Here is a 24,039-nt window from a genome sequence, read left to right as displayed (position 1 = left end):
CCCTTTTTCAAGGCACTACCAATTTTCTGCTGGAGAGCAAGGAAAATTTGCACTTAAAGTGTTTTAATAAATTAAAGGCCCTCGGGGAGTTTTCCAGAGAAACTGAACTCAATTAAATTAAGGGCTAGGTCTTGGGCATCACTTCTTCTGAAATAAAACACAACCTCCAGCAAGGACATTTCATCAGATGACCAGTTAATATCGGTTCAATGTTTACAGAAATTCTCCCCTCTCCTTTAAAAACATGACAGTCCACTTTGGAGCATTCCTGCTCCATACCAATTAAAATAAAACAGAGGGTAGGAAAGGCAAAAATGCAATCTTCTAAGAACATTAACTACAACTCAGGTCTATTCAATATATGTGGTAAAAGCTAAAAGGAATAACATTAGCTAAAAGGAATAATTATCTCTTCCCATATCCTGTGAAGACACTGTAGAACTGCTCATTTTCTCCTGTCCATCAGTTCTGCAGCCTTCCTTGTTTGCTGTGCAGGGTCAATGTATAAACAGAGCTGGTCCCTAATACTACCTGCAACAACATGAACCAACGAGAGCACAAGCCAACAGCAGCAGCCCATGTCTCCAGATGCAGTTATATTCTTCCACAGGGGAAAAATAAATGAATACAAATGCTCATCAGGAAAATTCCACTAATTTATTAGACGTCTTGTCCTTTGTAGGATAGTTTGAGCCAAACAAGTCTGCATATTTAAATACAAAATACCTTCTGAGTCACAGGAGATTCCAGAAATGCCAGAACCCTGAGCTCCCCTCCCTCAACACAGAGAATAATCTCTCCCCACCCACTTCTCTGCCCAGGCCTGCACTGCATCCACATTAGGGTCTCTGGCCCATCTTCTTCAATGTCCGGTTCAGCTGGAATTAGAAAAAGCAAAGATCAGAAAAATACACAGTGATTGATACACACTGCTGTTGCCCTCAGCAGACTTTATCCAGTGCTTCTTAACTCCTTCCTCTCCAACTCTCTGACAAGAGAGTCAATTGAGCAAATACAGTGTGTCAAGCAGAAGGGGAATAAGTAGAACTGTCTCCTCTCCAAGAGAGCAGAGGAAGACGCAGGGAGAAGATTCAAACTTGTAGCAGTGGTATCACAATCCTGTATTAAGTTCCCACATCTCAGTATTTTGCCCTCCGAGTTTCCAGTGCATAACAATCTCCACTGGGAGAGTGTAGCAGTGACAGAATGTCACCTCCTTGCCAAGCCCAATGCTGAAGCCATCTATGCTCCAGAAATCTCTGAGACCACTTTCTAGAGGCATAGTTATGAAGTTAGAGATACGATTTTGGTTGGGTTAATGACAGGGACACCACATTTATCTAGGGACAATGGAATCAGCATCCCTGGACAGTTAACTCTTCTCCTTTTCCACTGTGGCCCAACTGAGCACTTCTCACAAAAACACCATTCCTCAAAGGCCAGCAGCTGCTGCTTAGAACACCTGCCTTTGCCCAGTGCCTTGCAGAGCCAAGGCTAAGTCCAGCATGGAATTACACAGCTGTCTCACACAAGTGTGGATCCTCAAGGGCCTGCATAGCCCAGTGACTGCCCCATGTTTCCTACAGAGCTACACAGCTCTCCTGCCCAGGCCTCACCTCCTCAAACTTGTGGATCTGGCGGATGAAGAAGTCCCCATAACGTCGAGCAACCTTTGTGTCTGCAATATGGATCATATCCTGGGAAGAGAACATGATGAGATGAGGAAAAGGACTGTGCTGCAACTCAGCAAGAACTGCCAAACACATGGATCAACCTAGGGAGCTTCACCCCAGCCATGGTTCAGCACCATACATGTCTGATCTGCCTAGTCCCACAGCACCCATCCAGTTCTCCTTGGGCTGCCTTCCCTCACACCTTTTGCCTGGGATGGCTCCCCAGTTCACATTGTGTTCACTTCCCACATTCTTACACACTCTGTTTTTGTTCCTTGCAGCAGTTTGACAGTTCCAACCCCAGATCATGTTTCCCTCTTTTCAGTCATGCTATATGTCACGAGAGCTGGGCTGAGACATGGCATGAGACCTTGCAAAACAAGGTCTGCTACAAGGCCCAAGACACAGGGCAACCTGGTCTCCTTCCTAGCAAGAAACCTAATGGTGACTGCTATCTTCTTTGACTGAAGTCCTACAAGACTCTTTGCTACACTTCCTGCTGCTGGAGCTCCAAGTGCAGATGGTGATAGCCCCACACCTTGTGTTTACATTCCTCCCAGAGCAGCCACAACTAAATGCTGTTTCAGTGCAAAGCAGACCTGTAACACGACCAAACAGCATCTCTGCTTTGTCAAAGAAGGGAGAGATGTGGGGGACACTACAAGGACAATCCCACCTGACACACAAACTACCTGTCACTCAATTATCACCACCCAGAACACTGACAAGCAGCTCCCTATGTCCTGGGAAAGTGTCTGTTTTCTAGTATGCTGACTGCCAAAGCTGCCTCTGATATTCCATCTCTCTTCATGCACTGACACTCTTTTTATGCAGGGCTATAACTTCACTGTGGGTAGCCAAGCCCTATAAATGGCAAAGGAAGAAGGAATGTCTCCCACAGAATGGAACAAAACTAAGTGCTGCCAGTGAAATAATTTCCTGGGTGAAAGAATTTCCCAGCCAGCAAGTGGCAGATGCCAGCAAGTGGCAGATACCAACCTTGTCAATGTAGAAGTCAACCTCAGAGGCAGACTGGAACTCTCCATCCAGGGCAGATATGCCACTGGTCCATACCAGGTTCTTCATCTTGTGTTTGAAGACGAGCAGCTGGATACGGAACTCCTGCTCTGTGAGGTCTAAGAAGCCGGCCAGCTTTGCCACAGGCATGGTGGTGTAGAGCTTGAGGAAGCTACGGATGGTTGAGAGCTGGGCCTGCTGCTGAACTTCATCAGCAAAGACCTTGAGCTGCTGCAGGAAGGGCTCCTTGTGGTAGTTGGGGTGCACATTGTCATAATTGGGCACCACAGGGGACAGGAACTTGGGGCAAGCGTAACTGAAGAGTTCCTCATAGACCTGCGCGTCGCCCTTCTGCATGCGCAGCATCTTGTCCCCGTACTTCTCGCGCAGCTGCAGGTGGATGCTCTCGTCTATGCGCATGGGGTACATGGTGAGGGCGATGGCCAGCAGTGCATGCATCTGCTCGTTCTGCTTGTTGATCTGAGACAGAGAGGAGACCCCGTCAGCACCACAGTGTGCTCAGGCTTTAGGGTGCCCAAGGGAGCTGGCAGCTGCACTTTGCAGAGGAAGATCCTTTCCATAGAGCACTGACGGTGCTAATGCTCAAGGGGGACAGCACAAAGAAGCAGTGCCTCTGGGCAAAGCAAATGGATGAATGACACATCAAGGCTGACAGGGCTGGACAAAAGGAAGGTGCAGAGTAAATGCACCCAGAGCCATGCAGAACCCAGAGGGGCAGAAGTGAATTTGACTGTTTTGGTACAAGAACATGCAGAGAAGAGAAAGCAGATAGTTTAACAACCATCTCCTGGCAAGGGACAGTTATCAGGGAGGTCAGTGAAGAAAAGACTGAGAAAGGAGATTTATTTGAGTGTGGGATGAAATGGACAGTTGCATGGCTGAAACAGACACACAAACTTTTTGAAGTGTCATGGAATTCAGACCAGCAGAATTTGGCTAAATGAAGAGCTAGGAATTAATCATAAGGATAAAAAGGAGACAGCAGGTAAAACAGGCACCAAAATCAGAAGGTAAAACAGCTTAGGTAGAAAGAAAAAGGAGCTTTGTTACAGCCATGTCTGTGAATGATTATCAGATAATGGAAATATATCTGACAATGGCAGCAACCTGAAGGGCAGCACTGGACCAGAAACACAACTAAGCCTGAAGTAGCATCAGCAAGAGTATCATCAGCAGCTGATACTCATTAACAACCCTGCCCAAAGTAACTAGTAACATAGCTAGGAGAAAATACTGTCACTTGCTGCAAAGGAGTTCAGAGGATCCCCAGTCAACACCACCAGCAAAGTCCAGGATAATAGAGCTGGACTATTAGCCATAAACTATCAGGTAATAGAGGAGGGATGGGAAAGAAGACAGCAGCTTTCTCTTTTGGAAAGTCTAGTTATTCCATCTCTTACCATCTCATACTTGTAGGTCGTTCTCTGAAACATGCTCTTTGTCCTCTGGATGTAGAGGAGGATGTTGGCAAAGACACGGATGGCATCCTGGTAACGCCGCATCATAAGGTATGCGAAGCCCACATAGTAATAGGTGGTCACCTGGCACTCAGGCACCCGGGAGTACATGCTCTGAGAAGGAAGGAGTAACATGTTGCATTAGAGGGGAAACAATCCAAACTGCATGCTAGCCACAATCCATGGTGAAGCGAAATCCTGATTTCACTCCCATCCCAAATACAGAAAGGAGAGAGTTAATTCAGCATACCAGACCTCTTGCCCATCCCTGCAGCAGCTTCCTCACTATTTTATTAGATCATCCCATTTCCTATGTTTTCCAGTTTCAGCTTCCTGCAAGGAGAGGACTCTTGCTCTGTGCCCAGCATTGCTCTGGTCGGTTCCCTTTCCCCCTATTTCATTCCACATCCTGTGCCAGACAGTATGTATGTAGATCTGTGCCAAGCCTTGGCCCAAACCCACAGCAGCTGAACTTTTAATGGTCACAAGAAGCACTCAATTCTAAGGCAAAAACAGCCTAGGTGGAATCAGGCACAGTGAGAACAGCAGCCAAAAATACAAGAAAAAGCCACTGGCAAAGGTCAGAATGGCGTGTTCCGGTAGTTACTACTGCACTACCACTTGCAGCTCCAGCAGTATTCTCTGTAACAACACTGCCTTGCACAACACGGCAAACCTCCTAAAAAACTGGGCAATTGTGCTGCAACAGCATCAGCCATTATCATATGGCTTGATTTAATGCCAAAGCTCCAGCTGTGCTCAGCCACAAACTCCTGACAACTACAGCAGATACAAACAGTTCCTCAGCTGGAAGACTCAGTACAGCAATTTTTCACCAGCATGCTTGAACAGAGACATTTGGAAGACTGCAAAAGAAGGGTTAATGCATGTTGCAGTACCTTCTTGTTGAGCTCGATGTTCTCCAGCACCTTAATGGCTTGGTAGTAATCTCCCAGCAGGGAGTGCAGACGCAGCAGCCCAACCAGGCTGAAATAGCCCAGCATCTTATACAGGGAGTGGCGCCCATATTCACCAGCCACACTTTCAGGATCACCTAGAGAAAAAAGGAACCACAGTGCCATCCTCCAAGGAAGCAAGCTTCCCTTTCAATACTTTTCTGTTTAAAACAAAGGGAGCAAGGCCTGAAATGTAATCACTGGTACTTCTCACCTAAGGCTAACAGAACCAATTCCCAGCCAATCCATCCACTGATCATGGGTTTGATGCAGCTCCCAAATAAAGTTAAGACTTGGATCAAATCAAAGCAAGGCAGCACAGACACCAGTGCTGCTTGGCACCACCCAAAGCTCACCTCCACTTGTATAGACCTCCAGCTGTCGGTTGATGTTGGATTTGTCGACCAGAGAGTGCAGCACATTAAGAACACTGTGGACGTTCCAGATCTTGGGGTTGGAACGAAGGAAATCAATTTCCTCCTCAGACTTTTTGGCTGTTTTACAGCGGTACTGGCTGAAAGACTGGAACTACAGGAGAAAGCAGAGATTCAATGACGTGCAGCTTGTTTGGAGATGCTCAGCTAAGTGCACTAAGCTTACAACTTGCTGACACAACTGCATTACAGTAAACTACAAGTTGCATTGAAAAAAAGTTTCGTTTGAGATCACATGGAAATCAAAATGGCAGATTATATCACCTATAAAGCACCTAAAAAGTTCTACAGTACAGAGGGAAAGGCCAGGAGACAGATCAAAGCAGAAAATTAAACTCTTAAACAATTAGGAAAGGCAACTAAGCACAAATTTGCTGTCTGAACAGGTTGAAAAGAGAATGACCAAATTATAAGATTGTTTATTGTATGTTTGCATACACACATCTTCTTCCCCTATATGCACATGTCCCTTTTGTTCTCAAGATTGACAAGACAACACTTGAGGAATTCCAGGCAACTTTATAATAAAAAGTTACAGAAATGGGAATATATTCTCTACAGAGAAAAACCAATAGCATTTGTGATCTGTACTGTTGCACTCAGTGTAAAAATCTTAATGTCAAGATCTCAGACCACAGCTTATTTCAAATCAGGTCATCAATCTCACAATGCATGCATAAAGGCCCTAATGGTTAAAAAAGACAGGAATTTTGTTCTGAAAGATAAACAGGCACAAAAGTTCAAGACTCCCTAAAGGGCACTCTGTAACTTAAAAATCTGTACGTTTACAACTCCTTCATCCACCTGGTAACACAAGAGTAACAGTGATCACCAAAGATTTTCAACCTGCAACAGTATCCTTGCTATGGAAATCACAGCAAGGGAAGAGATGGAAAATTTATACAACTAATAAAGGCAAGGCCACCTTGAAATGGTCCAGTTTTATAATCACATACCTGGTATATGAATTCATCAATGATATCCCAGAGCCACTGGTTGGGCAGTTCCAGAGGAGCAGGGCCATCAGCATCTGCAGGAGAACAAATGAGAGGGTTAACACCTTCAGCAAGAAAGAGTACTGTCAGAACTGGAGAAATAGACAAATTAAAGAACACAAGAATTTCCCTGAAATGGGAGATGGAGCAGCAGATGGATGAAGCTTCCAGTAGGGCTGAGATATGCAGCTTTGACTACCTCAACTGCTTTCACTTTCAAAGACTGTGAACATGCGAAGGGTTAATCTCTTGAGTGTCACTGCTCTGCAGCATCAACTCTCAAGAAAACACAGATTGCAGGGGTTTATCCTAACTGATCCATTCTCCACATGAGGTTTGGCAGAGAGTCACAAACACTAACATTTGTTCCAAGAGGAGTTGACAACAGTAAACAGTTGTGAAACACTGCAAGTTTTCTTTAGCTTACTGCTTCATTTTACTTTTTATAAAGATAGGTGAAGCAGTTCTCAGCAAGACAGAAAACTAAGTAAGTTTTACTCTTTACAGTATTTCAGAAAGCACTGGAAACTCTTCCTGCTTTTTGTGGTTTTAAATTCATGGATGTAAACTGCTCTTCATTCAACAAATTCAAACATGGAGAGAGCTTATAAACTACCTTTCCCCCAAAGATTTATAAACATTAAGCTCTTATAAACACTGCAGCTCTTCTGACCTTTCTTCAGCTTTGCCCTCTCCATCCGATCTTTCTCTCCAAAATTCACAAACCAGAAATTAATTGCAGCGACTCACTGAGGATGTAGTTGAAGAGATTGCAGTAGTTGTAGTAGGACTCAAATCTCTGCTCCAGTGTGGGCCCCCCCTGCAAAGAGAAGTCAGCAGAGTCTGCTTTATTTCAAGCAGGGCAGGGGGGAGTTCATGGTAACAGCATGGTAACAGGGTGGAGTCATGGGTAACAGCACAAGAAGGACAGTCACAATGGTAAAGGATCTAGTTCAGGAGTGCTAGAGCCAGTATTCAGCCAGGACACCCACCAGCATCACACAGAAAACCTGAAATTGTAGCACTGTTGTCCCACAAAACAGGGATGACATTTCCTGTAGAGGTAGCTTCTCCTAAGATGCTGAGCAGTTAAACCTCCTATGAATATTCTGCATTAACCTCCCCTGTTCTCCTCTGCTATTCAGATTCAAGAACTTCCTACTACCTTTTTTTTTCCTTCTCTGCTCACAAGAAGCCTTAATAGATCAACAATTCTATTTCTGGACATCATTTCTAAACATTTTGACCTACTGGTTCTTGTCTCAGCTGGAGACACCAAGTCTGAGAACTACTAACAGCACATCTTGAGAAACCAGTTTTTCCTGTTGAAGCCTGGCTTGGGTTAACACAGCAGCCTTTTAAAAGTGCCCATTTCTCCACCCTCTGGTCCACAGTAAAACTGCAGTTATTACTTATTTACCCATAAGTCATGCATCTGCTGAGATTTTTTCCTTTAAGAACCAAGTATTATGACTTTCTCACTGATTCCAAAGCAGCTTAAAAAAAAATGCAAAGTTTGTTTTGTTTCACTGAGCATTATTCCCTTCATTTCCTTCTTCTCCATCCTTTATGCTAGCCATGTTTCCCTTTTCACAAGGCACTCTGATCCCACGTGAGGTTTTTAATGACAAATAATGCACCTTCCTCTTGTGACACCGCTTCTCACTGCCTGCTCATTTGAAGAGAAGCTACAAAGCAACACAAATAAGCAAAAACCAGAAAAATTCAGTTACTTTCCAACACCCCCTTCTTCCCTAAATCACTCACCATTACATTTGCTGTTAGCAACAGAGTCTCCTGAACACTCAGATCATCTTCTGATTCACCTGAGCTACCAGAGAAACCTGCACACTCATCACCACCAAGCTTGAAGAGACAGCTAACAAGCCTCAGATGGACAATCAAGTCTTTCTTGCTTTTCAGTACACAGTGAATCCTTACTAAACTAAGAAAAGGCAGGAATTTTAAGTTTTCCTAAAATCAATGTGACTTGCAGCTCATAAACCCATCCAATGCTGCCTTGGAAAGGTAAGGGGACCACTGATACTGTACTGGCAGCAAGACTTGTCAAGTTTGCTGGCAAAGAGAAACCAGCATGCAACCCACAAGAAGACACAGGGCAAACACTCACGCTGACTTTGGCATAGATGTGCCTGTAGTACAGCTCCTTGTATAGTATCAGGAAAACTGCATCTGGAAAACACGACAGAAGAGGACATTAGCAAGCCACAAGGCCTATTAGCCTCCTGCCACAACAATAAAGGGAGACACTAAAAGACACTTTGCTCAAGTCTGGCTTCTTGCCAGGCATCTGCTGAAGGAGTTGTCAGAGTGAACAAAGGCAACTGAGTCAGGCAGTAACAAAGCTGCGCACCTGCTAACTCAGGATCAGGAGGGATTCAGTTCCTTCTCTCTCTGACAACACAAAGGAAAATGGAAGACTCACCATTTCCAACCTGAGGAGCAATGGCCTCAGCCTCTGGCCATGGAGTGTTCTTAAAAAACCTTTCTGTCAGTTTTGTCCAGCTGAAAAACAGACACACATGTGGTATGAGAAGCCACTTCTCACTCAGTATGACAGCGCTGGAGTCAGAGATGACAACAGAGAGAGGTGTTGGACTTGGTCAAAGCTAAGCAGCACCACCAACCCCTGTTAGTAAATCCAATATTGAAGCAAAGAATGAGAATTGCAAACTAAGCAATGAAACTTCAATTTATCCCCAGGCACGAAACAGATGTGAATGTCACTTCCACATTCCCTCTATGTCAAGCTGACATGGCTACAAGCCAGAGTGAAGTAGCTGTTGGGAAGAGACACAAAAGCTACAAAGCTACCTCACAGCTCTCTGCAAACTGCCCAACAAACACCACTGAGATCCCTTTTTGCAGCCTCCCTTCCTCTTAGGCCAGGGCTGACACTTCCCTTCAGACAGATCACAACTCATGTATATTTACATTAGCCTAATGGGCTGGAAATGTGGGGGGGTTTTTTCCCACACTAACCAAACCTGTTTCAGAGAAAGCCCAAGTTTGTAACAGCACAGGTAGTAGTCAGCCTTTCCTTTGAACGGCACCACAATTAAAACAGTGATTTCCATCTGCTGGAAGTGTAGTAATATACCTGTTCTCATAAATATCCTGGATCTCGTACACCTTCTGGTCAATAACGTCACTGGAAACACGGCTGGCCTGGAGCTCGTACACCTTCTGGTCAATGAGATCTGACACCGTCTTGTGAAAATACTGAATGAAGTTTTTGATCACTTCGGGGATCACCTGGTAGGTCTGCTGTTCGTACTGGCGCTCGTAGGCCAGGTCTTGCTTCGGGTCTCCTGCGGAGAAGCAGCAGTGAGGCAGCCGCCTCACGGCCCGGCCCGGGCCCGCAGACCCAGCCGGGCGCTAGCAGGCCCGGGGCGCGCGTGGGGCCCTCACACTCACCCGTGTGCATATCATAGTCGTTGGAGTAGGCGTAAGGGTCGTAGGCGCCCTGTGGGGAAAGGGCAGCAGTGAATCCCCGCGAACAGCCCGGACACGGCCCCCGCGCCCCCCAGACCCCGCCGTCCGCACCTCGTTGTCGTAGTCCTCCCCCGGGTAGGCCATGGCGGCGGCGCGGCACGGAAACTGCTCCGGGCGGAAACACGGGACTGGCGCGGCTCGGGCATAAGGTGGGGCGGGCGCAGGAGCGGCTGAGCCTTTCTATTGGCTAAAACAACTGCCTGTCTTCATCCTGCTGAGCTGTCACAGGCCGGCCGTGGCTCTCTTCTCTATCCGATTGGCGAAAATAACTGCCAGTCAGGCTCTCCTGGTCACCGCCTCCACTTCCCGCCCCGCCTCTCTCTCATCCGCTCCTTCCCCATTGGCTGCATGCACGAGTTCTATCGCCTCCCATTGGTCGAAAGGACGCGACCCGCCCCGGTGCTATGGTGACGCCCCGCCCCCCTCCGGCCCGGGCCGTGACGGGATGGAGGGCGGCGGTGGGGCTGACGGGGCTCCCGGCGCGGGGCCGGAACCGGGACCAGGACCGGGACCGGGACCGGGACCGGAGCCGCAGCCGGAGTCAGAGTCAGAGCCACAGCCGCACATCGCGCTACCGCCACTGGGACCGGGCGCACCCCTCGGTTACCTGCACGTCCTGTGGCAGCGGGAGGAGCCCGCGGGCAAGATCCCGGCCCGTCGCCTCCGCAGGGCCGCCCGTCTCCACCGTCGGCTGGGGCCGACGGGCAAGGAGGCCCACGGTGAGCGGCGGGCGCTCCGGAACAGCCCCTCCCCTCACGGGGCTTCGGGAGGGAGGTGGGCTCTGTTCGGTGGGCGGCTGGGGAAGGCACCCCGGTGCTGCCGGGGGAGGGTGCCCGTCACGAGAGGGCGGGCCCGCGGCCGGCGGCGGGAGGAGACGAGGAGAACGATTCCTACCTGGTGCCTTGATCTGCCCATTCTCTGGAGTATTAGCGTGGTTTGGCCCCGCGCTCGAGCACCGGGATGGAATGTTTCAGTAGGGAAACGTGCCTTTTTCCTCCGTGCTGTCCATAATTGCTTTCTTTTCTCCATAGCTCTGAAAAGGCTGCGTGAAGCTGCCAATAGCAATGATTTGGACACAGGTAAGGCTTCCCTCAGTCCCACTTGGGACCTCTTCTTGGAAGAGCTGTATAGCTCTTCAAAGGCTCTTGCTTTAGGAGAGGAGGAAGTGGGTGCAGATAGTTTGTGGACAGGATGCTTTACATGCTTCAGATCTAGAAAATGCTTTTTTAAATCCCGGATTTGTTCTCTGAGCAGAGTGGGGCTGGTTATTGTGTTCACTTTTTCACTGCACCTGGTTCATAGTGTTAGTTTTCCATTTGCCTGGAGCTAAATCAGCACTGCTGATTTGGTATGTTTTTTGCCCAGTTGTTAGCAGCAAGAGAATAATGCTTTGATTTAGGTGGAAAAGTTAGGATTATCTAAGCCATACGTTGTATGATGAGGCAACACAACCCAGTAGATTAGAACCACGGCCAGAGCTGGACTCCTACTTTCTGGTTTCTGCAAAATGCCCTTGTGGTCCATAAATTCTGCTTTCCTGATGTCCAGCCTCAACACTACATCTTTCTCAGGCTTTGTTAATTGAAGCATATCAGTTAGTTTACCAAAACTTAAAGTTTTAGTAGATTTGCAATCTGTGTTCATACAAAAATAACTGAATGACAGTTTTGCTAGATGCTGGCTAAGAGTAATGGAAGAATAACACCCTATCCATAATTTTTAAATATTTATTGACTATGACTAAACTATTGATTAAAAGGTAATCAAAACAATTAACTAAAATTAACAATAAGTTCTGACATTTCCAACAATTCCCCCCGTTGGAAGTGATCTTAATTTTCCTTTAAGATTACTTCCACTTAAATCATTGAATATCTTGCAAAACTTAAGACATTAAAATGCAAAAATTTTGCTTGTGTCTTGTTTTAAGATATCATAAATCATTCATTCCAAATGAAATTCCAAGTCGGGGTATTATCTCTTTTAACAATGTCTTGGTAACTTCTCTTGCTTTGCTCCCAAACATATGGAATATACACATTTTTGTATCCAAAAAATGTGTCAGTTATAACCAGTAGGTATCAAGAACTCTGTTGTCAAGGTAACTCAGAAAAATCTATTTGCCTATAAACTCCAAGACAGTTTCCTCTTTTTGTAGTCTTTTGTAGGGCTGTGGATTGTTTTGTGAATATATTTTACACTTATTGACTGCACTTTTGATTTGTGGTGTTTTTACACTATTACTTAATGTTTCAAGTTATTTCTAATAGCTTCTGTTCCCCAATATGTTTCTCTGTGTTTATCTTTGGCTACTTGTCTCACGAGTGCTTGAGGTACTATGTATAGTATGCCATTAAATTTCTCTTTATTTTGGCAATATAACATCAACTTTAAAATACCATTTTGGTGTAAAATACCATGAACTGGCCATTTTTCTTGAATATCTAATAGATAATCTGGCCACCAGAGAATACAATATTCTATTAACTGTGTCCAAGTTAAAGAATCGCTTTTAAATTCTTTGCAGTGCTGCAAAATACAACCTAAATGTGAACTTTTGAATATTCCTCCTCTTCTCGGGTTGGAGAACGAAAACCCACAGTAAATAAAAATTCCAGCAATCACTAAAACCGCCACGAGAGAGCGCTCTGTGCACACAAATACAATTCCAGTCACTGACGCAGTAGCAGCCGCTGTGCTAACGCCAGAGAGGGATCTCTGAGCAAAGTCAAAGTCAAAAATTTAACAATTTACATTACTGAAAATCGAGCGTTTAGTACACACCAAATGCCCTAAAATTCGCAGTAAACATAGAATGGCTTCAACGCTCTTACAGCAAATGAATTTTCATACGAACTTAATTTGTACTTACAAACACACATTACCACATGCTCACATTTTCCAGCACTGACAAATGCCATAGGCTTTAACAAGCACAAAATTATCTGAGCAGAGCCCTTCCACAACGTGGCTCTTTGTGCAAGCAGCACTGTGTCTGACTAATTTGTGAGCAAAACTGAGGGTGAAGACTCAAACCACACCTTTTGATAGTCACTTATATAATTTTACAGTTACAGTTTTCCAGTTAGGCAGTGGGGCTCAAACACAATTCCATTTATATTTGCTTATAGAGTTTTACATTTACTTTTAATAGAAAATAGCCAGTTACATCGTCACTTTCTTATTTGTATTATGCTAGAGAGTGCAAGCTTATGATTAGGTATATATTTTTAAACCTTCAGTATTGTCTTAAGAGACTCCCTGAGGTTTTTGCCTTGAACTTACCTGGATCAGAGGGTTGAAAAATTTCCCTGAAAAAAAGTCTTTCAGTGTGCACCAAAGTTCTTGATCCTGTAAGTGTGTGGAACATCAAATGTGTTGTCTCACCTGGGTCAGCAGTAAATTGTTACCAAATCCTCCGAAATTGTTGGGGTAAATAAACCCTTTAACACTTTCTTTTTAATGTTAGTGTGTGAGATGTTATTTTGTTGTTGACCAGGAGGGATTTATGTGGCTCACAAAATTCTGGCCTCCACCAAGACACAGATGTAAAACTTCCTCACTTACACTTCCTTGCAAACAACAAAATTAATGTTCGTTTGCTATAAATGACATAATTCTCTTTTATTAATTAGTTTTCTGTCCTCTATGGGTTATTGATTTCTCACTTCTCATGCTAGTTGGTCCATATTTTTAGTCTTTTTAGTATCTTTTTTCCTCTGGTAGGGACTTTCCAACACATATACTGAATCTTTGTTAGCCCCTTTCTTATATTCTGGTTTCTGCAAAGTCCTTGTGGTCCATAAATTCTACATTCCAGATGTCTAACCTCAACCATACATCTTTCTCTGGTTTTGTTCATTGAAGCCTATCAGAGTTAGTTTATCAAAAGTTAAAGTTTCAGTAGTTTTTCCAAGCTGTGTGTTCTTACAAAAGTATGTTATGACAACTTTGCTAAATACTGGCTAAGAAAAATATAAGAATCACATACTATTTATAATTAATTTATATATATATAGATTATGATTAATTAAAGCAATTAATATCAAAGTTAATTAAAGCCACTAACTAAAATTATTAAAAAGTTACATTGTTTCCAACAGGAAGAGGAAAGAATGCAGTTTTATGGAAGTCTTGGTTTCAATCCACCTTGGATTTGATAGACAGGTTCCTGTGTTTACAATCCTTTTGTTTTGTTTACTCTGCAACTTGAGGAAGTGTGCTATGATTAATTTATTTTTCATCAACAAGTGAATATCTTTGCTGTTTCCTGTGGTGGCACTGAGTGGAAAGGTTATGTCATTCCTACTTGGTTCAGGGGAAGAGTAGCTAAAGTTATTTTGGTTAGCTAAAGTTATTAATGGTTCTTACTGGGGCACTGTCAGTCTTCCTGTCTTTATTCTGAAGTATCAAACATTCCATGTTAATGCCACTTCCATCTTTTTAGGTGTTTCTTTCAGTTCTGTACCACACTTTGAAGTAGGACGTGTACAAGATGAAATTCAAAGGTGTCTATAATTCACTTTCTGGAAGCTGACACAAATGCTGACTTTCAGTGGCCTGAAACAGTCTTGATTATTGTAGAATCTGTTTTAAAAAAAAATTTAAAAATCTGCCGTTTAAAGATCTCAAAATATAGTGAACCTGTCAGCATTTTTAACAGCTATGGAATGAGCTCTGTTTTACACACCAGACAATATATCAGAATGATCTCAAAACAACAGGAGTAACAGCCCTTACAGTTGCCCCTAACACATGTTTCTGTAGGCGCTATTTTTATTCCCCTAATCTTTCCACCCTTTCCAGATCTCTTTGCTCAGCTCTTGGCAGGTCAGTGCATTCCCCTGCCCACTTCCCAAACTGCAGTCACCATTGGTTAGGAAGGGGCATGGTCAAAACAGGTGTGAAGAGGTGACTTTTCTCACTACCTGTGGTTACACTGTGAAACGTCTGACCAGGGGTCCATGTTGATGTCAAAAGTTTACACAAGTGCATAAAATGACCATGTAAATCCACAGGGAAAGCCCATGGAGGGGTAGTAAGCACAGCATGCTAATTCTAGCTTGGGAAGTGCCGGAGATGCAGCTGACTAAAACCAAGAGTTAGCCCCATGTCCTTCCTATCCTTTAGTATTCTTCTCTAGGTATGTGCTGCTGATTGTCCTTGGAGCTTGAAAATTTGGCTAGGTGGATCTTTAGCCGTTAGAGCTGTTGGCTTATCTTTTATGGCAACATGTGGAAGGTGGTGAAGGCTGAATCAGAGGGTGGAGGTTATGCTGCTTAGGCTGGTTCTGCTGAGCTAGTGTACTGGTTCAAGTCCAGATGGCTTAGCAGCTGATAGTACATGTATCTACCCCCAAAAGAGCAGATAGCATTCCCCCTCTCTGATCAGGTGCCCCTTCAGCTCACCTGCTTTCTTCTCCTTGGTTCTGTCAGTGCAGCAACTCTTGGAGGACGGAACAGACCCCTGTGCTGCGGACGACAAAGGCCGGACAGCCCTGCACTTTGCCTCCTGCAATGGCAACGATCACATCGGTGAGTGGGGGGGTGGGGAGTTCTGTCTTCCAACCTCTCTGGGGCAGGGATTTTGAAGGGTGCTCTTTATTTTGATTCAGCACCTGTCAGAGGTGTTTCTGTTCCTTTCGTGTCAAAGTTGCCAGTTCTGGCCCCAGGGCTTGCCATGTCTGCCTGCTGGAGGGGGAGCAGGACCTCCCAGTTCTAGGGCTGTTCTGGAGGGTGTCCTTCCTCCCAGTTCTTTGCATCAGGGAGCCCAGGAGCATTGGCACTTCATGGCTTTGTGCTGGGTCCTTCTGCAATGCTGTGCAAACCCCTGTCCCTGTCTCAGTAAGGAAGCCAATGAGCTGAACAGAAGCCCCCATGAGGCAGCCTGGTGGTGCCACATAGACCTGTGACCCATGTGGGCCTGACCTGTGGTGCTAAGGGAAGGGACTGATGTGGCTCTGTTTCCTTGTTTGTAGTCCAACTGCTTCTGGACCATGGGGCTGACCCAAACCAGAGAGATGGGCTGGGCAATACTCCCTTACACTTGGGTAAGTGCCACACAGATGAGCTTTGCATGCAGAGAAGTGAGGTGCGAACCTCCTTACTGTTCCTTTTCTTCTCCACCTTCCTCTTGCCTGTGCCTCACAGAATGCATCCCCAAATTTAAGGACCTAGGAGGGACTCTTTGCGTTTCATTAGATTCACTCCTCACAAAGATTTAGAATCAAAGAAAAGGTTTGAGAAAATTGATTTCCCTCCCTCTGCCAGCCCCAAGGAGTGCAAGATCTGTTCTAGAGTACCCAGGCTTGAGTGGGAGGTTACCTTAGCATTTGGGCCATTCCTCTTTTCCCCTGGCAAAGAAGCCCTTTGGGAAGCTGCAAGTCCTGTGTTTGAGCAGAAACTCATTTTTGTTTGTACCTCTGAGTTGTGTGTTCTGTGTTTTCCCTCCCCAGCTGCCTGCACGAACCACGTTCCTGTCATCACCACCCTACTGCGCGGAGGTAACATTTCCTCTGTAACAGTTACAGCCTGTTATAATCCTTCCTGCACTGTTGATACTTCCCAAGGACACCAAATCCTGATGGCAGACCCCACTGTCTCTGCTTGTGCATCTTGCAGGGGCCAGAGTTGATGCCTTGGATCGAGCTGGCAGAACCCCACTGCACCTTGCTAAATCAAAGCTGAATATCCTGCAGGAAGGATTCTCCCACAGCCTGGAGGCTGTACGCCTTGAAGTGAAGCAGGTAAAAGAAACAGTCCTATGTTCTGGTAAGGTGGTGCAGCTCCTGGCAGCCTCCTGCACCCTTTACTTAAATGCCTATCTTTAGTAACTGCACTTAAATGTCTGTCTGTCCTCTGAACTGCTGTGGGAAGAGTTCGACTTCTGTTTTCGGAGACCTTCCTTTTTCCCAGCCTCTAACTAATTTTTTTTTCCAGGGCCTCCCTTGGAAGGGAGCTCTGGTAAGCTAAGGATGCATTGAGTAGCTGAACTCTTGAGCTGTATGGAGCATTCTCTTCAACCATGATGTAAGACAGATGCCTTGTGGCAGGAGAGAGACCACAGCACGAGACTGTAGCTGTGGTGTACACATGCTCTGTATTCCTAGCACAGTCTACCCTGCTCCGGTATGTGGAAGCATGGAATAGGAAAGCACTCCTGGGCCTGCAAATGCATGGGGCATGGGCCTCACTTCAGGAGCCACAGAGACACAAGGATTTTTATCCTCTATGCATAAGCAGATCCTACTGGAATTAGAAGTCCCTGCTCCTCTCAGTGAGGGAAGCTAACTAGCCATAAAGAAAAGTTGTGTGCTTTCAGGGCTAGACCTTCAGCTGGGCTTGTCTCTCTTCCCTGTTCTTAACCAGGCACAAGGATCTCAGCTACTCCATCTGTGACTGGTGAACACCTCTGGTGACTCACTGGATGCTGATGCTGCCATTAGTGCCATGTAGTTGCTTCTCCTGGGTTTGTCTCTACTCTGCAGAGGATCATGTACTCTACCATGTGCTGCAGCTTCAAGGCTGGGTGCTTGGCAATTTAATTGCAATTTAATTTTTCCTGTCAAAACACCCCAGTCTGGTGCAGCTCTCTAGTGTTTGCCTCTTACGCCTGTTTGTTTCAGATTATCCAGATGTTGCGGGAATACCTGGACCGTCTGGGGAGGCATGAGCAAAAGGAACAGCTGGATGACCTCTGCTCCAGGCTACAGATGACTAGCACAAAGGAGCAGGTAGGCAGCGTTGAGCTTGGGACTTGCGTTGGGACTCCTGCATTTAGGAGAATGCAATTGCATGAGCAGTGGGACATTGAAGGCACGGTTATTGCTCACATTGGGTCGAGTGGGCAAGTTACATGATGACTCATGGTACTCCTTTAGGTGAAAATTCAAAGTGCAGAAAGCATCACAGTGCTAAGCAGCAGGGAAGCTGACAATCAGATGGGCTGAGGGCACAGTCAGTTTAAGGCCAGGATCAGCACAGCCACACAGAGTTGCAGGGCCTGGGTTTTTTTCCTACAAAAGACTGGCTCCTACAAACAGGCTTAGAGGAAACAGCCCTGACACCATTTTTAGAGTTTTGGGTAATGTAGCAACATGCTTGTATTTTAAGGACTGGCTAAATCACACAGAGTGCAGGTCAAGCATCACCTCCTGAAGCATGGGGAGAAGCTCACATTGTCTTGTTTGATCATGAGGATAGTAGCCCTTCTGCATGGTTCTTGGCACCAAAAGGATCCTGTCCTAGTATAAGCTCAGCACTGGCATTACTGGCAATTCTAGTGCAAGGGTAGTCCCTGCTGCATGGGGGTTTCTTCTGTGGTGGTGGCTGGCTGCACAGCTGCATTTCCCTCCCTGATGGCCATCTGTATTCTCCTGTCAGGTGGATGAGGTTACTGATCTCCTGGCCAGCTTCACATCACTCAGCCTGCAGATGCAGAAGATGGACAACAGGTAATGGGCTGCCAAATCATCTTCCTGAAGTAGCAGGAGAAGCCTTAGAGAGAAGAAAAGGAAGCTGAAGTTTGCTTCCCAGATTGCTGGCTAAACATTGCTGCCAGCAGCCATTCCTGCCAGACTGACTCTCCAGTGGTGCTCAGGCTGTTCCTGTTGCTGCTGCCACAGCTGCCCCACGGGGAGGCAGCAGGCTTTGCATAACAAAGGCGACAGACAAGAATGCTGCAGCTGTGACTTTGGGATAAAAGAGCTGCTCTACTTTTTACCAGTTGGGCTGGCAATGAATAGGGTACCCTTTCCAGAGATATTTTGCCTTCTCCCAAGTGTGTCAGTTCAATGTAGGCAGTGACCAATGCCATGTGCAGCCATGCCATCAGCCCTGACTAGTGCACTCAGCAGCTGGCCAGCATCATGGAAATGCTTGGAACAGGCACCTTTTACCACCTCCATACTGCAAAACTTCATGAGGGAGAAAGTGAATGCCTTGAACAGCAGAAGGCTTTGTGCTATGAGAAGAACACACATTTAATTCTGCACGCTAGAAGCTGAGCAAACATTTTGCCTTAAGAAAGGTGCACTGAGGCTTAAATCCTCACCTTCCCCAGAGTCTGCTGTCAGAGGGCAGAGAATATGTCTGGTTACAAGTGGGATACAAAGTTTTTCATGGTTAGAGTAACACCTTTCACTGAACACATTTTTTAAGTCTGCTGCAATTTAGTGCTTTAATTTTGCTGTTTAACTCTTGCAAAAAATAAGCAGGTACACAGCTAGCAGGTCTGAGCTGCCATCATGTGAGAATAAGGATTGGAGGGTGGCAGTCTTAACACAGTTCTAGTCAGACATCTACATCTTGAAAAAAAAAAAAAACCACCATAGGTTTTTTTTGCTAAAACTTAAAACTTTTTTAGAAAAAGTTTGCTAAACTTTTGTGTTTCCTGTTACTGGCAGTCTCAGGCAAGAGGTCCAGTTGTGACAGGAGAACCTTAAGTGTAGTGTGAGAAATGAATTATGGCTTATGCTGGGAGCCTGAAGTGATGCAGCTGTGAAAGATGCAGGGAAATGCTCTTGCTGCTCTCTTGCTTCTGCCCACTGTGGTTAGCAATGAAGATTTAGGTTGCTTTGTTGTGGAGCAGGGATCTAGGCAATCTTGTTGATAGGGCACCAACAGTAACAGGGTGGCAGGAACATGTCAATAGTAATCTGAGTTCCCACCTGTGTACCACATCATGGTAGCCATATCTATCCCACAGCTTGGGAGTTGCTGGTTTGAAAGAGTTTATTATTAGGATTCAGCTTAAATATGCAGCAGCCACAGTTCAGAGCATTCTTCAGAGATCTTTAGGTCAGCATGTGCTGTGATATCTGCCTCTTGTCCAGGAAGAGGCTAAGTGGATCTCTGCTCAAAGCTGAGATACCAGAAATAGGCATGGCTTTTAGGTGGGTTCATCTGTGGGCTGCTGGAGGACAGAGCTGGGAGCAACAGTCTCATGGCTGGGCTGGAGCTGTCACTGTGAATATTGATACGTCATTATAATGTGCTAGATGGGAAGGATGCCAAGAGGGTGGGAGACAATATGACCTTTTTGTATTTTCAATTACAATAAAATCCTGTCAGCCCTTTACAACTCCTCAGCCAAGTTCTTTTTTTCAGAGCAGCCCATTCCTCTTTCTTTACATGTGTTCCAGGCCCCACTGCACAGCACTGGACTAACCACTACTCTCATACCTGGTCCTCAAATCAGAAGTGACAACACAAAGTTGTTTGAGTTCAAACACCACTCTGTTTGAAGATCGAAGTACGGGGTTGCTGGCTGACCTTTATTTGATCCTGACTTCCACAGCCAATAAATCCAAATTTAAAATCTAGGTAGTTGCTGTGAAACCGTACAAACAGAGGAAAGAGAATCCCAGCAGGAGTGCTTCAAGCCAGAAGATATTTTGTAGAGAGGAAAAGCAGCCTTGCCCAGTGGCAGAAATCATGCCTTGCCCCATGCCGAAAAAAATGGCTGTGCTGTGAAGAGACAACAGGAGGATGAGGGGATAGGGAGGGACATCTGGGCAGGACAGAGAACTTCCAGCAGGTGACCTTCATGCCCAGTCTTTACTGAACTTGTTTCTTCCTGTCTTAACAACCCAGTCTTGATGTCCACATACACTCAGTTGCCAGTGCTTCTGCCCTCAGCAGCCTTGTTGCTGAGGAGACCATTAAGGTGCCTGAAGAGCACGTGGCTAAAATGCTCTTTATCCCTGCAGTTACTTCAGTTGCTGATGTTGTCTCTAAGTAGACACTTCTTAGAAGCTTACCTCAAACCCAGGAACACATCTAGCTGAAACTCAGAGTGAAGCTTTTAGCCTCAGCACACGTGATGCTGTCCACAGCTCTTCAGGCTTTTGTCTTGCCTGGTGCTGGGTTATATCTTAACAGCTCCTGACAGAGGGGAAAGATGGGGGTGCTGCAGCCAGCCAGGAGCAGTTGTCTTGCTTCTTTTGCAGCACTGCTTCCACAGTGCTAGGAGAGGCAATAAAAAACCAAATGGCTATAGGAAGTTTTGCCACTGCTTTAGCAGTAACACCAGATAAGAAAGAGAAAAGTGCATCTGGTTTTCAGTGGGGGAAAAAAATGTATCATGCAGGAATTGTATTCTATGAATAAACCACAGTCAGTTCTGCTTTCCTGCCTCAGGGCTTGAAGCTGTGGGCTGCCCTGAGCCGTATCACGTGTTTGGCACTGGATGGAGAAAAGCTTTAGATTTCTTTCCATCAGGCAGTCATACCTAGAGCTTTAACTACCCTGTCATGCTCAGTAGCTGTACCCAGAATGAGAGTTAGGTGCTGGGCAGGAAAGAAACTGTTCTAGAGAAGTTAGAAACATGGCTTTCCACTGTGTTGAGAGCTGTTGACTGACTGATACTGCCTGGTTTTCTTCATGCTTCTAGCCTAGAGGCTTCAGCTTCTCCCAGCAGCTTTTCTCTGGCCTTGCTTCCTGTGCCAGATTTCCCCTCACAACCCATGAGGTTGGCAGCAGTTTTCTGCATCTCCCAAAGGTGTCTGCTGCAGTAATGGAAAATGAGAGGTTTCTCTCTGCTATTTATTTTGCCATTAAAATCAGTCCAAACTTCTCATTTTCTTTGTCCTACACCATCAAATGCACCCCCAGATCCTTTCATGAGCAATGATTAGTCCCTGTACTCAGGACTGGGATATCAACTGGGACTTTAGGCTTTGATTCCCTCTCACCACTACCTGACCTTCAAATACACTCTGCTTCCCCTCCTAATTCAGAGCATGTGATCTGCAGTATTTCCAGCCATTGAACCCAGCAGCAACCTCCCTGGCTCTGAGGCTGCTCCTGCACTGTAGGATGCAGCCAAAACCAGCCAGACTGAGGATCTGCCTCAAGCAAGTGAACAGCTGAGAGCCTGCTTGTGTCTCACAGAGGAGCCATAGCAGAAGCAACAGTCCCGACAAGGCCTCCCAGCAAAGCTGCATGGATGTTACTAAGCAAATGACCTTTCACTGGAGCAGCCTCTTCACCCACTCAATCAAATGCAAAGCACACACTGCAATGTGTGTGAACATCAAGAATTTGTTCAGCTGTTCAGCAGCCGAAATAATTAATCTCCAACAGCTAAACTCATTTATTTCTTCCACCTTTGCCTTTCTAGCAGACTTCAAATCCAGCACAGCAATTATCTGTGCTGCTAAGGAAGCCCCATGAAGCGTCTTTAGGGCAATCTTCTCACCCTTTCATCTGCTTCCTTTGCTCACTCTGTGAGCAAAGATCTCTTCCATCACTGAAAGATACTTACAGAAAGATGCCTTCTTCATGCATTGCACCTTGGCCAGCCTTGGGGAGCAGCCCCAGGCCAGGGCCCATGGGGTGACTAGGTGGAGGAATCAGCAAGTTTTGATTAGGAAGATGATAAAGGAGGTATGGCAAACAGTGTTCCTCTGGGGTTTTTAATGAAATCTCTGAGCGGGGAAGAGAGCACATGGAAGAATTAAAATAATCAGCTGGCAGCCTGCTAAGGCTGGTCATAGATTAGCAACCAGCAGCTAAACCCAAAAGCAAATAACCAGAATTCCCAGGGCTGCCAGATTTGCACATGGAGTTAGCAGGATGAGCTTCTTGGCACTTGGGTCTGACACCTCCCAATGATATCAGACTCATGTCACACTTGCCAGGGAGATGCCAGACACCAGAATCAGCACACAGTTGGCAGGACCAAGTTACTCTACAGAGAAGAGCTAGTGCTTGCCACTAGATGCAAAGCTCTGACCTGTTCACACCTCTCCCATTTCATCTATCCTGTTCCAGATCTTGCAACAGCAGCACTGCACTGATGTGGGCAAACCAGCCCCTGCAGAGTTAAATATGAGCTTGTCAGCCTGAGTAATGAAAAGTAGGATAGAAAATAAGAGAAAAGAGTCATTAATTAAGGCAAGAAGCTGGGAGCAGAGACTGCAGAATGCCAATCAGTCTGGAGGGAAGGCTGCGTGGAAAGCAGCAATCAAACTCCTTCAGTTTTAATTAAACCTGACTTATATCAAGGATGTGACATCTTGCTTCACCCCTGCTTCTGAACAGAGAAACCAGTTGAAGCATGTACACTGGTACTGGATAGACAGGAATTCGCTTCTGGCTCCAGAGCCTTCTCATCCCAGGCTCAGCACCTGCCCTTCCTGCTCATGTGCTCCCCAAAACTGGGGCTTAGCACCAGGCAGAGCTTAGTGAAGAGGCCCAGGGTTTGCAGCCACTTGCCATGCTAAATGCACCTTTTCCCCAAGAACTTCCCTGACCTCTCTGTCCTATTTCTTTTGGGCTTCACCCCAATGTGCAGCAGTCAGTCCTTATCTGATCTTCTCCTTTTGCAAGCTGGGACCAGGAGGAGCAGGTTCAGGGGTGAGCAACAGCCCAGCTGTTTCTAGGCAAGAGCAGGCAGCATCCAGCTGTGCCATTGTTCCTGACTGTTGTTCCCTTCTCCCTCCAATGCTTTGGGCTGTGGAATGAATCTTCACCTAAAGAAATGATGAGGCCATGTGAGCTGGCCAGCAGCCATGGCATCATGTGCAGAGGGTGGCTGCAGAACTCGCTGTTCCCGGGAAGGTGGGTAAGGCACACTGGACACATTTCTGAAAGACATCTGCCGTAGAGGAGTGGCAGCTGCCAGGAAAGGAGAGAGGTGGAAAAATCAGAAACAGGGATAGAGGCAAGGGAGGCTCAAAGTGCAGAAAGCAACATCAAGGACTTGAATGAAAAAAGAAAACTAATTCCCAGCGCTGTTGGCCTCCCTCTTCAGTTAGCCTCTGCACAGAAAAAGGGATGTCCTTGGAGCTGAGCTCCAGCAAGGCATGCAACAGCTTCAGTGAGCGTTAGAAATACCATGTCACCTGGGAATTGAGAGTGGGCAGGACAAAGCAAAAAGGAAAGATTTACGCAAACAGAAGTAGGGAACAGAAAAGGAAGATGAATAAGGGGGAGATTGTGGCTCTGCTCATGCACATCACAGCTCTG

General features: G+C 46.0%; 2 protein-coding genes across 6 annotated transcripts; one reads left to right on the top strand and one right to left on the bottom strand.

The window, feature by feature from the left end:
* Nucleotides 1-638: 638 nt before the first annotated feature.
* On the bottom strand, nt 639-10,447 carry EIF3L (eukaryotic translation initiation factor 3 subunit L). The gene is made up of 13 exons (XM_086887434.1): nt 10,121-10,447; nt 9,992-10,040; nt 9,675-9,885; nt 9,000-9,079; nt 8,685-8,746; nt 7,304-7,373; nt 6,515-6,588; nt 5,481-5,652; nt 5,068-5,222; nt 4,112-4,282; nt 2,673-3,170; nt 1,617-1,697; nt 639-878 (listed from the first exon to the last, which is right to left on the bottom strand). The coding sequence occupies exons 1-13, from the start codon at nt 10,151-10,153 to the stop codon at nt 840-842; spliced, it is 1,695 nt and encodes a 564-aa protein (XP_086743560.1). The 5' UTR covers nt 10,154-10,447; the 3' UTR covers nt 639-839.
* A 40-nt stretch (nt 10,448-10,487) lies between these two features.
* On the top strand, nt 10,488-23,791 carry ANKRD54 (ankyrin repeat domain 54). Of its 5 annotated transcripts, none has more exons than XM_086887429.1 (9): nt 10,488-10,788; nt 11,101-11,148; nt 15,505-15,603; nt 16,047-16,118; nt 16,524-16,571; nt 16,690-16,814; nt 17,694-17,801; nt 18,451-18,521; nt 21,807-23,791. In XM_086887429.1, exons 1-9 carry the CDS (start codon nt 10,515-10,517, stop codon nt 21,937-21,939), a joined length of 978 nt encoding a protein of 325 aa, XP_086743555.1. In that variant the 5' UTR covers nt 10,488-10,514; the 3' UTR covers nt 21,940-23,791. The 5 variants fall into 5 exon arrangements, with proteins under 5 accessions (XP_086743555.1, XP_086743557.1, XP_086743556.1 ...); XM_086887431.1 differs by having other exon boundaries at nt 21,823-21,959; XM_086887430.1 differs by lacking the exon at nt 21,807-23,791 and adding an exon at nt 20,211-20,390.
* Nucleotides 23,792-24,039: the final 248 nt, after the last annotated feature.

This window comes from Cyanistes caeruleus, chromosome 4 (genome assembly GCF_971803275.1).
Source record: "Cyanistes caeruleus chromosome 4, bCyaCae1.hap1.1, whole genome shotgun sequence".
Lineage (NCBI taxonomy): Eukaryota > Metazoa > Chordata > Aves > Passeriformes > Paridae > Cyanistes > Cyanistes caeruleus.
This window is presented reverse-complemented; position numbering and strand designations above follow the sequence as displayed.

Bases quoted from the DNA above. Each gene is read 5' to 3' on its own strand.
- EIF3L (XM_086887434.1), bottom strand. From the start codon at position 10,153: ATGGCCTACCCGGGGGAGGACTACGACAACGAG. The intron at 10,041-10,120 runs GTGCGGACGGCG...CTTTCCCCACAG, and splicing joins GGGAGGACTACGACAACGAG to GGCGCCTACGACCCTTACGC. The intron at 7,374-8,684 runs GTGAGTGTTTGC...TTCTCTTTGCAG, and splicing joins ACATCTATGCCAAAGTCAGC to GGGGGGCCCACACTGGAGCA.
- ANKRD54 (XM_086887429.1), top strand. From the start codon at position 10,515: ATGGAGGGCGGCGGTGGGGCTGACGGGGCTCCCGGCGCGGGGCCGGAA. The intron at 10,789-11,100 runs GTGAGCGGCGGG...TTTTCTCCATAG, and splicing joins GACGGGCAAGGAGGCCCACG to CTCTGAAAAGGCTGCGTGAA. The intron at 16,119-16,523 runs GTAAGTGCCACA...TTCCCTCCCCAG, and splicing joins CAATACTCCCTTACACTTGG to CTGCCTGCACGAACCACGTT.